This window comes from Giraffa tippelskirchi, chromosome 7, assembly GCF_054371585.1.
Source record: "Giraffa tippelskirchi isolate mGirTip1 chromosome 7, T2T-mGirTip1v1.2.pri, whole genome shotgun sequence".
Taxonomy (NCBI): domain Eukaryota; kingdom Metazoa; phylum Chordata; class Mammalia; order Artiodactyla; family Giraffidae; genus Giraffa; species Giraffa tippelskirchi.
In genome coordinates, this window is record NC_137281.1 from 77,507,887 (window position 1) to 77,520,211 (window position 12,325).

Genomic DNA, 12,325 nt, shown 5'->3' on the forward strand with positions numbered 1-12,325 from the left:
TGGTGCTGCCAACCGTAAGAGCCCACTGTGTTTTTAAAAAACAGTTCATACTTAGCCATCTGTTTGCTCTGCAGTGACAGCACCATCCGTAGGCTGCTTCCAGGAGTCATGGAACTGGGTTTCTCCATGTTGTTTGTACACATGCCGCCCCCTTTTCCTGGGAGGAAATATGTTCAGATACAGGTATTGGACATGGCAGTGCAGGGGATCACCACTCCTCGTGGTGACCAGCCCTCAGCTTACCTTGAGCACATGTACACCTTCCATCCAACACAAACTGTTGAATTATAAAATTCCTAGAGAAGTTACTTTATAGAATTCAAACTAATGTGCATTTTGCAAACACATTTAACCAGCTTCTGAACTTGTAATATAGCTCTGAAAGTAAATTGTTTAATTAATTTCGGATAGATAATACATAAATATGGTACAAATTCAAAAGACACAAAAAAGAATACAGTGAAAATTGTCTCCTTTCTATCTATACTTCATTTACTCATTTCTCCCCACCACCAGAGGCAATTACTGTTATCTGATGCATATTTATCTTTTTAGATAGTCTGTGCATATATAGCAGCTATATTTTTTCAACAAATGGTAGCATACTATATATATTTCTTCCACCTTATTTTTCTTATTTAAAAATATTTCTTGGCATCTCATGGCAATACGAATGGAACTGCATCAGTTTTAAAGAAAACAATTTCATTGTATTCTAAGAATATAATCAATTTATTTGACTAATTGAGAGGCACTTAAGTTGTTTCCATTGTCACAAAGAGTACTGCAGAAAAAATCTTGTGCATACATCATTTCATACATGTGCAAGTATATCTGCAGGGTAAATTCCTAGAAGTATCATGATTGGTTAGAAAGTAAGAACATTTTGAGTTTTGATAGATATTACCAAACTGTCTCCATAGATGCTGTAGCTGTTTACACTCAGGCAAGCAGCATGTAAGAATGTTTGGTTCTCCATACTTCGGCCTACACAGGGTGTGATAAAACTTGATCTTTCACAGTTTGATAAGTAGAAAATGGAATCTTATTATAGTTTAATTGTGCATTTCGGTTATTGGGTTGAACATCTTTTTGTATGTTTCAGAGCTGTGTATTTCCTTTTCTATGAACTTTTCATTTCCTTTACCCATTTTTTTCCTATTAAAGTATAGTATTTTTTCTTATTGATTTGTAGAAGTTCTTTGTTTTTAAGGGACATCAGTCTTCATCCATGATACAAGCTGCAATTAAAATTTTTTTTGCCATACATATTTTTTTAAATGTTAATACTAGTTAATACATACTTTCAAGAGGAAGTATGGAGTAGGGAACCCAACTTTATTTTTTCTAGTATGGCTATCCAGCTTTGCCAACATTTTCCTTTCTTATTTGAAATAGTTCCATTATTATATATTTTAAGAACTTACGTGTTCGCTGCTATTCCCAACCTTTATAAACTGTTCCATTGACCCATCTATTTATGCCCTGGTACCATGCACTCTTTTTTTATTATAACTATAATTTTAGAAGTCATGTAGATTAGGTTGCCCTTTCATAACTTTTTTTTTTGCTAGTTTATTTCTCACACGACCTTTAGAGTCAGACTGTGTAGTCCCCTCTACTCCTCTGCCCTTGATAATTCGGTATTTGTAGAGATCATGTTAAGTTGGTAGATTAATTTAGGGAGGAGCATTGCAATTTTTATGATTGTTGCATTTTCCTTTCCAAGAACTGTCAAGTCTTGAGTGGGCTTTCCTTCATTATCATTTTCAAAAATAATTTTCATATAAATCCTATACACTTTTGCTATGTTTGCCTCTATTCTAAATAAGGTCTTTATTTTGCTTTATCTTCTATCTAGTTGTTATTTGTATATGAAAGATTTTGATTTTTTATATTATATTCACATCTAGCTATCTCACTAAATTCTGAGTTTTTCAGCTGAGTTTCTTTGGTTTTCTAGATAGCAGTCATATTATCCACAAGTGATAATAATTTTACCTCCTACTTCTCAATTTTTTTTAACCTCATGTCTCCTTCTGATTTAACAGGAATGCTTTTAGTATATTCTCATAAGCATGAAGTCCCTAATGGTTTTCTACTTCATAAAGATCCTTTTCCATTCTCATGTGAAATATTTCTTGCCCCATTGTCTATGGTTTGTTGTGGCAAACTTTTCAGTCATCCCCTGGAAAAACTAAAGAATGAAAGGGCTCAAACTAGAGAAGCCTTTGTTACACTGGGCAAACATCGGCCTTCTGGGGTCTTCCATTCATTTCCATCTGAAATAGCAAAAGAGGGACCAGACTCATTCACATGGCAGCCCTTCAGACTTCTGAGGAGACAGTAGGTCTCCTTTGAATATTTCTCTCTGCCTTAAAACATTGGAGTTGAACAATACTCACATCCCCAGAACCTCCAATATAAAGCCTTCCCTTCCCACTGTACTATGTGCTTGTAGAGAGGATCCCACACTTATGATCCGGGGTGAAACACTTTGAGTCATATTTCTTATTGCGTTTTGGATTGTATTATTGGCTCTGAACTTCTAAAATCATCAGACTGGCCACATTGTTGATAAGACTGAAATCTCTTCTTACCTAAGCACCAATAACTCGCTGGGGTTCCATGTGCTGTTTAATCAATTACCTCAATTTGGATATTCTGTGAATTTGAATTCTACTCCAGACTCTGCGAAACTCATTATAACCATGTGGATTCAGTTGCAATTATGACAAGTTTTTGGTTTTGAAATAAAAATATCATAATCTATGGAGGAGTGCCACTCTTCAGATTTCAAATTGCAAAATTTGTGAAATTTTCATTTGGCTTAACAGTAGGGACAGCTGACATGAAGACTTTTGTGGCATTCAAGTGAGGTCAGACAGAATAAATAGACATAGGGTTGAACCATTTGTATCTGAGCTTTTATGCCTTCTTGATGTTTGAGCATATGATAGCAACTTATAAACAATAAAACCCTACCATATTTCATACTACTTTCATTTTCATGCCTGGTGCTTTTATAGATTCAGTGAGGGCATGGTGCATATTTGTCATGTCTACATGACCAGTTGCACAGTGAGCCCATATATTGGATTCTGTACCATGTAGACTTTTGTTCTTTACATGACTAATAAGACATAGCATGTAATTGACTCTCTCTCTCTCTCACTCTCTCTCTCTCTCTCTCTCTCTATATATATATATATATATATATATATATAAAATTTCCTCCTTGACATACTTCATAAAATTTAAGAGCAAAACCTAACCCCAGAACAGCATCCTTGGCATTTAACAACTGCATTATCACAAAATGAAACCCAGATGTTCTACCCAATTTCTAGAGATGAAATTTCCTCACCTAGTCCTGTCAAGCAGCGGCAGGACCTGAGCATATAAGTGATCAATAAATATTTATTTAATGAGTAGATGAAGTCTGAAATTCAGTTCAGATATGAGTGTGCTTATTGAGACAATAAGCTTGTTATAATTAATGTACACTGAAAACATATCTTCAGTCATCAGTTCAAACAAGATCAGCAATACGTTTACCCCAGAATAATGATCTAGATACTAGTTTAGAATTGTATTTTCAGTCATAGGACCTGGTGTTTTGTTAATTAGTTGAAGCATAATTAGTTGTCAGTGGACATGTGGCTCAATTTCATCCAACCATTCTCCTTTGCATCTAAAGAGAGTACCCTCCAAGGGCCTGGTCAGGTGGTAGGTTCTGAAATAACAACTAATAAGGTTTGGGGAATTTACAGGGACCTTTTTCAGGGGCAAGTACTAAATAGCAAATACACAAATAGACCCAGGCTTCTCCCCTCTGTGGCCCCTCCTGCTGAGAAACACATGGAGTTTTCCTGCTTTTAGACACAGGGCTGCTCTGGTCAGGGAGGGATTGTTACTCTGTACAGATTTTCTGCTTTGAAAAAGCCTAAATTAATTTGTTTCTGGATCAATGATACTTTTTCCTTTTCATGGTCCTTCATGGTATTCTCTAAGGTAGGTATTGAGAATGAAATAAATCAGCAGAAGGAGGAGTAACCTGAAAAAGAAAATCAATCTGAGAATGAACAGTGGCCACTCTTTGATTCTAATGATTTTGTGGAACATTCATTAATAACAAAATAAACCCAAAGAAAATAAAAACAAACGAAGCAAACAGTTTAAAAAAAACAACTCTCTCCCTCCGAGAATGGATTTGAAGGCTATTGTACTATTGTTTTCAATGACTAGTATCCAATGCACATTTAAGAGGGACAGGATTCTGATTCTGTAGCACTCAGATTAGAACTTCTTTTATTAGCAAGGAGCCTAACTTGTCCAAAGTCTCCCCAAATGGAGGCTAAAAGAAGAGCACTTGTATACTTTGTTTGTATAGATGCCCTAGTATATGATAATCACTCAGATTAAAGAGAACGGAAAAGAGGCACAAAAATTATTCTAGCTCATTTCAAGTTCAGAACTCCATCTTCAAATCCAGCAAGTCCATTTAGCTTAAATTGTTGGGATGTTACAGTGTACTTGCCGAGTCTACTGCCATTCCAATACCATGACCAGTACTTTTCTTTCGTTGTAAATGGGAGGTTTAGGAACAACAACTTTGGGGATTTTATTTGGCAATTAGAATTCTCTTTTCTTGCCAGGATTAAGTTTGCTCTAAAGGATGTTGTCTTCTTTAGAGATCCTCAGTTTCATTAACTTGGGTGGCTTTGACATGATGGCTATGTACAAAATCATCACTTCAGGTTTTCCACTATTCAGGATCTGTTAATGAAGATAGTGTTTTTTTGCATTATAGATTATTTTAACATCATCTTAATCCACAAGTGCCCTCTTGGCCAGAATTTCATAAAGAAAGCAATGTATGCTTGGAGACTCATTAACCACAAAATTAGTCTATTTTCTGAATTAAAAAAAAAAAGGTTTTGTTGGCTCTGTTCCAAAGAGCATTCTGGAAGGCATAATATTGGACAAAAGTTGACCAAGGTAGAAATGATTTGATAAAGTAAACTTACTGGAAGATGGTCATTTTATAGACTCTGACTTGCTAACTCCATGGTCATAAAAAGGGAAAAATAAGTGATTTGTTAATAAAAGATGTTCATGCACTGCAGGACTGAAATATGATGTATTGTTTAGCACGTAGCATTATATTTAAAATTATTGTTTTCCTTTCATGTTTAGATCTTTCTCTGGAATTAAAGGACTCCAGCTGAAAGTTAATCTCCAACCCAATGAAAATTACTTTTTCTACGTGAGAGCCATCAATGCATTTGGGACAAGTGAGCAGAGTGAAGCTGCCCTCATTTCCACCAGAGGTACTTCCTTTGCACACAGAGAACTACTTCCAAGCATTCTCCTTCCTTCCCTCCCACCACCCACAGAACACATCCTAGAGGGCCACTTCTTAAGCTCCCAGTGTGCTGGTAATGCTAGGTTTTTGGCATAAGAACCCAGGGTTGGCCAAAGGTCAAGGTGTTTCTTTTATTTTTCTGCTTTAAGACATTCTCAACCTTGGCTACCCATTAGCTATCAGTCAGGTGCTTAAAAAATTAAAAAAAAAAAAAATGCTGGGGGTCCACTCCCGAAGGTCCTTATCTAATTTACTGAGATATAGGCTCTGACATGTTTTTAATCTCCTCAGATGATTCTTGTTTGGCTTACAATCTGCTATAGATGTTGGTATGTTTTGAGTCTCTGTGTGTGTGTGTGTGTGTATGTGTGTGTGTATGTGTGTGTGTGTATGTGTGTGTGTTGAGAAGAGTGGGATGAAGATATTCTTGATACATGACACTATGAACTCCATGAATAATCTTCCAGTCTTATTCTTCTAATTATTTTCCATGCCTAGCTCATGACTGGTGCCAATTTATGTTTGTTGAATGCATGAATGTATGAGTAACTCAAGAAAATGATAGCTGTTCAAGGTCCTTTTGGGGAAAATACCCTGATGATGCCAATAAAAAACACTGAGCTGTTCTCAATTATTGTGAAAAGAAATGAGGAATGGAAAGGTGATCATTTTTTATCTCATCCTAGACCCAAAGATTGAGGCAGAAACTTGAGGGTGGCCCATTAAGTGACTTGCTTAACCAGCAAAAAGTTGTGCACAAGCCACGTGTGTTGTGTGATGTGGTTAGGGGCAGCATGATGTTTGTAAAGAGAGAAAACAGGGGGACTGTCTGTCCAGAAGTGTGTTCCTGCGGTCCCAGTGTGGTGTCTGTACCTTCCACTGTTAGACGCACTCCTGGAGGTTACACCAGTGCGTCTTCAGACCTGAACGCGCACATGGGTCTCCCGAGGAGCTTGTTAAAATAGAGATTGTGATTCAGGAAGCCTGGGGGAGGGCCTGAGATTCTGCCTTTCTAACTAGTTTCCAGGCGAGGTAGGTGCTGGGTGGGGAGCATACTTTGTATAACAGAGTAGGTGCTAGATTTGCGTTGAGGGGGGTTTCACACATCTGTGGCACCAGGCAAGATGATGAGTCACTAGCTCACAAGTCCTGATCATGGATGGAATTTTGCCATGGACCTGAAAACACCCTGTGGGGGATTTTGATATCAGAAGCAAGGGGACACTAAGATCTGAAAGGTGGGGCTTGGCCAGGGATGTTGTGGTAACGTTATAATCCTGTTTTCTGATTGCAATAGGAACCAGATTTCTCTTGCTGAGGGAAACGGCTCATCCTGCTCTGCAGATTTCCTCAAATGGGACAGTGATCAGCTTCGCTGAGAGGAGACGGCTGACAGAGTGAGTAGAAGGAGAAGGCACGAGAGGCCTCATGTGGCTTCACCCAACACATCCTTGGGTGGGTGCACATGCTGTGTGACAGCAAGAATGAATTGCAGAGTTCGGTTATGATTTGTTACTAAGGGGAAAGTGATGGAGGTAGTTCAAACATGGAGCAAGTGTCAATATTTTTATTGGAAATACAAGCACAGATGGTTTTGTTTAACACATAGACTGTTTTAAGGCGTTATCTCTAGTTCAATGAAAAAAGAGCCTGGTTCATTCTTCTATTATTTTCAACAGCAAATCAGATTTTGTATCAATCCACTTGAAAAGGAAGAGAGGAGAATGACATTGTGTTGAGTTTCTGGAGCTTGCCCCCTCTCCCCTAGAGGCTCCCACAAAAGGAAAGTGAACGTGTTAGTCATTCAGTCCTGTCCGACTCTTTGCAACCCCATGCACTGTAGCCCCCCAGGCTCCTCTGTCCATGGGATTCTCCAGGCAAGAATACTGGAGTCAGTTGCCATTTCCTTCTCTAGGGCTGACCCAGGGCTCAAACCCGGGTCTCTTGATTGCAGGCAAATTCTTTACCGTCTGAGCCACGAGGGAAGCCTCCCACAAAAGGAAGCAGCAAAGTAAAAAGAAGCCAGAAGCTGAGGACATAGCAAGGAGAGTGATCTGCAGTTTGTCTGCAATCACTCATGGTTATTTTGAGGGTCCAAATGGAAGAAAGTGAACGACTTTCGAAAATCGTAACTCATGTGAAACACGCTCCTGTAGGCACTGATGTGCCTAGGGTAGACTGCCAGCAAGCTCTCACGACCACCCTGAGCCCACCAACAGCAACTCGCACTGTTTTATTCTTAGGCTGCTATTCACCTGTCTGTGGCTCAGCTCAGGTGTTACCTGCTCCTGGAAATGGCCAAGCCTTCTCTGGGCTCTGGTGCCCTTTGATCATATCTACAAAAAGGTCTGAGCACCGGTGGAATCATTCATCAGCTACTCCATCTTGACTGGTCCTCAAGCAGCCCTGTCTTCCGCATCTTTGAATCCCCAGAATCTATCCTAGGGTCCAGAACACTGGAAGTACCAATGAGTGAATTCAGGAGGAAAAAAAGATTTAAGAAATAGATTGAGCTTTTCTGTCTCTTTTGGATTTCTCAAAAAATCAAAGAGAATAGAAGTATATTGGAGGTTGATTCATAGATGACTGATGATAATAACTGTTCAGTTCAGTTCAGTTGCTCAGTCGTGTCTAATTCTTTGTGATCCCACGGACTGTAGCATGCTAGGCTTCACTGTCCATCACCAACTCCCAGAGCTTACTCAAACTCATGTCCATTGAGTTGGCGATGCCATCCAACCATCTCATCCTCTGTCGTCCCCTTCTCCTCCAGCCTTCAATCTTTCCCAGCATCAGGATCTTTTCCAATGAGTCAGCTCTTCGCATCAGGTGGCCAAAGTATTGGAGTTTCAGCTTCAGCATCAGTCCTTCCAATGAACACCCAGGACTGATCTCCTTTAGAATGGACTGGTTGGATCTCCTTGCAGTTCAAGGGACTCTCTAGGGTCTTCTCCAACACCACAGTTCAAAAGCATCAATTCTTCAGCGTTCAGCTTTCTATGTAGTCCAACTCTCACATCCATACATTACTACTGGAAAAACCAAAGCTTTGACTAGATGGATCTTTGTTGGCAAAGTAATGTCTCTGCTTTTTAATATGCTGTCTAGGTTGGTCATAGCTTTTCTTCCAAGAAGCAAGTGTCTTTTAATTTCATGGCTGCTAATAATAATAGATAATAACTGTAATGTATTTGATAGAATTTTGTTAATTATTAATCTGAAAATTAGCTCATACATATCAAGCAACCAGGTTTTGCTCCAGAGAGCAAGCGCCCATCAGTAGCCACCTCTCTGAAATGAGGTTGTGGGTAAAGACATGAGAAAGAGAAATACATTCCCTGTGTAATCATTTTGTCACCTGTTTAAGGGGAGCGGGAGATGGTGCTGACTGAGTATTAATGCTGCTTAAATTAAAAATGCTTCCTTGCTGTCTCAGCCGTTTCAAAGCAAAATTGAGCAATTCATGCAAACAAGGTCACCCATCAGCAGTTTAAAGTGCCTTGGTTCACTTCACCATGCCTGTTACAAAAATAGCTGAGGTGAGACAAAAAGAGACCCTTCAACAACCTCTTAGGCATACCTACTACCGTCTAAAGAGGCCCCAGGCCCAAAGACTGTTGAGCGCAAGCCTTTCCAGAGCACAAACAGCACACCCGCTTCACCTGCACTGAGCTCTGCTCAGGCCTCTGCAGATGCCTGCTGTCCAGGAGCAGCACTGGTCTGGTCTTTGTGCCCAGGAAGGTCCTCAGACACGGGAACTCATGGCTAAAGGTTTTAGAGACTCCATTTTGTGTGCGTGCAAGTTTTGGGGAGAAAAACTTTCCAATTCATCCTCTCTTAGAATTCTCCTCTCGCCTCCTTTATATTTCCTCACTCCCTTTGAATGCAGTGCATGCTGTCACATCAGTCGTGTCCAACTCTTTGTGACCCTATGGACTGTACCCCACCAGGCTCCCCTGTCCATGGGATTCTTCAGGCAAGAACACTGCAGTGGGTAGTCATTCCCTTCACCGGGGGATCTTTCTGACCCAGGGATTGAACCCATGTCTCTTATGTCTCCTACACTGGCAGGTTGGTTCTTTGCCACTAGGGCCATGAATTGGTGCCATTTCTTTTTATCCTATGCGTGTGTCTTCAGTCATTCAGTCACGTCTGATTCTTTGCAACCCTATGGACTACAGCCTGCCAGGCTCCTCTATCCATGGAATTTCCCAGGCAAGAATACAGAGTGGGTTGCCATTTCCTTCTCCAGGGGTTCTTCCCAACCCAGCATCAAACCCACGTCTCCTGCATTTCCTGCATTGGTGGACAGGTTCTTTACCACTGAACCACCTGGGAAGCCCTCTTCTTTTTTTTTTTTTGGAAGCCCTCTTCTTTTTATCCTATCATTATTCTAATTATTTTCTAGTTCCCAGTTCCTCTAAGAGATGCTATGTGTAATATATGCGTGTTGTGTGTGGCAGTAGAAATATGTTAAAAGCATGTTGAATGTTGGGGGAATTCTGTGGCCCTCAAGGTCAAGGTTGGGGCAGCATGAACAATGAATATCTTTTAGTCAAATTCTAGCAGTTTCCAAGGATAGAATCCTGCTTAAACTGCGGCTGCGTTTATGAGTGTCGATGTCTATGAAATAAAGGTTGCCAATTCCTGATCAACCTTGCCTGCAGAATCCCGTCAGTGCTGGGTGAGGAGCTGCCTGCCTGTGGCCAGCACTACTGGGAAACCACCGTCACAGACTGCCCAGCTTACCGACTTGGCATCTGCTCCAGCTCAGCTGTGCAGGCTGGTACTCTGGGACAAGGAGAGACCTCGTGGTACATGCACTGCTCTGAGCCACAGAGGTAAGCTGGGGCCTGCCCCTCTTCACCTAACCAAAGTGTCATGAGTTGATGTCTAGACCGAGGGCTCTGAGGGGCCTATTAAGTAGCCTCTCACTTCCCTGCCCAAGTTCTGAGCCAACTGAGAAAGAAAAGAGTCAAGTATTGAGTTGGCCCAAAAGTTCATTCAGGTTTTTCTGTAAACAAACTTTTGGGCCAACCAATACATGGAGACTCAACTACTACTCTGATTACTAAGGAAGCCAGTTTTAGAGAATGTGGTTCATATGTGAGAGCAAAACTGTTTCTTATCTCGAATCCTCTTTAATAGACTTGTACCCACCCAAAGCCTTGGCCAGGCCAGTTTCCCATATTGCAGGACAGAGTAGGTTCCTGGAAAAGGATGTGTGTCTCCTCAGGAAGCTCATAATGAAAAGTTAGGAAAGTGGATGTGTGGCCAGGTTTTCCTTCGAAGTCCACCCCAGGGTGGGGAGAGTCCACAAGGGTAATGCTGAAAGGGCTCCCTCCATGGAGGAGTCAATAGGACTAAAGAAGAACTAGATCCTAGCACCCCGTCCGCCCCCCACCATTGGTCTATATTGGGGGTTGGCAAACTACAACCCACAGGCCAAAATGACCTGCTGACATTTTTGTGAATAAAGTTTTATTGGAACACAGCCAAGTTCATTTGTTTACATATTGCCTATGGTTGCTTTTGTGCTACAATGGCAGAGTTGTCTAGTTATAACAGATACCAAATGGCCCCCAAAGCCCAAGATATTTACTATCTGGCCCTTTACAGACAAAGTTGACTAACCCCTGGTCTATATTATTAGCATGACTGACCTGGGGTTCTTAGACTCTTTTTTGTTGTTGTTGTTTTTTAAAATCTTTAATTTGTCGTTTTTGTTTTATGTTTTGGTTTTTTGACCATGAGGCATGTGGGATCCCTGACCAGGGATCAAACCCACACCCTCTGCATTGGAAGGTGGAGTCGTAACCCCTGGACTACCCGGGAAGTCCCCTTAGACTCTTTAATCAATTTCCATTGATAAGAATCTAGACGAGGAATTCAGGCAAGGCTTTATTGGGACTCGTGCTGCAGCAGGAGCGAGCAAAGACAAGGAATGGGTTCCCTTGCTCCCTCCCAGAGGAGGGGTGAGCTGGTAAAGGTGGATTGGAATGGAATGAGGGTAAAGGCGGATTGGTGGGTCAGGCTGGAGCAGTGGCGTAGGGGGTCTGCCCACCCCCTTGGCGGTGCCGTGTGCGTGTATCATATGCAGTACCCTGCTTTTGCTCCCAGCACCTCAGAAGTGGCAGTTGAGTTTGGGCCTTTTGTATCTTGTTCATAATTTGCCCCAGCTGGGCATACACGTGGTTATTTTTAGTTTCTTTGTATTCTGTTCTCAAGGAGACATTTGTCCAGCGCAAGTGCTGCAGTAAACAGTCCCAGGTTGTAGACTGTCTCATTAGTATTGTCTAATTGGTTGATATGAAAAAGCCATAAACCTGCGTTAGCCTCAGAGAGATAAGGCAAGCATGCTACGAACTGAACATGTGCACAAGACGGTCTAATAAAAGAGCATGAGACTGGAGCCAGGAACCTAATTTGCGTCCTGGCTCCATTCTTGACTGGTGTCCTATTGACTACCCACCAGAAGTTGGTTAATCCTGTGAGCAGATCTGTCTTGGTTAATCTGTGCCTCAATTTGTCTTGTCAGGGGATAGTGACACCTAGTCTACTCCATTTGGGGGTTGTGAGGGTCACATGAAGTCAGGTATAAGGAAGGGCTTTGAAACTGCAAAGACTCAAATGTGAGGCATTATTCAAATGGAATGCTTAAAAAGGAAGTACTGCTTGCAAGTTCCCAGAAAAAGGCCCACAGATTGGATTTTGCATATTTCTCGCTGCACATCTCTCCCTGTATCCTACTTGACAGAGTTTGATTCCCTGACAAGGTTCATAAGGACACCATCTCCAAGAGCTGTTCAAAGTCACATTCCATCAAATCAGAGCAATTATGATTAATTGATGTTCGGTGCTGTGCGATCCTTGAGGACCCATCCTCCGCCCAGAGTTGAAAAATCATTCAAACCCAGAGTTTATGATCAGTAGACTTAGAGCTGGAACTAGGTATTG

The 12,325-nt window shown here is 41.2% G+C and overlaps 1 protein-coding gene and 1 long non-coding RNA gene across 3 annotated transcripts in view; one reads left to right on the forward strand and one right to left on the reverse strand.

The window, feature by feature from the left end:
- The window catches only part of CMYA5 (cardiomyopathy associated 5), a 108,999-nt gene that overhangs the window by 92,849 nt on the left and 3,825 nt on the right, over positions 1–12,325 (forward strand). For both annotated transcript variants that reach the window (XM_081506019.1, XM_081506020.1), the window contains 3 exons: positions 5,200–5,333; positions 6,666–6,765; positions 10,036–10,209. In XM_081506019.1, coding sequence (XP_081362145.1) covers positions 5,200–5,333; positions 6,666–6,765; positions 10,036–10,209 — 408 coding nt within the window. The remainder of the gene's footprint in view (positions 1–5,199; positions 5,334–6,665; positions 6,766–10,035; positions 10,210–12,325) is intronic.
- Positions 1–12,325, reverse strand: part of LOC145512332 (uncharacterized) — an 84,024-nt gene that overhangs the window by 66,618 nt on the left and 5,081 nt on the right. Inside the window, exon 2 of the long non-coding RNA XR_014058478.1 lies at positions 52–157. This is a non-coding gene — a long non-coding RNA (uncharacterized LOC145512332). The remainder of the gene's footprint in view (positions 1–51; positions 158–12,325) is intronic.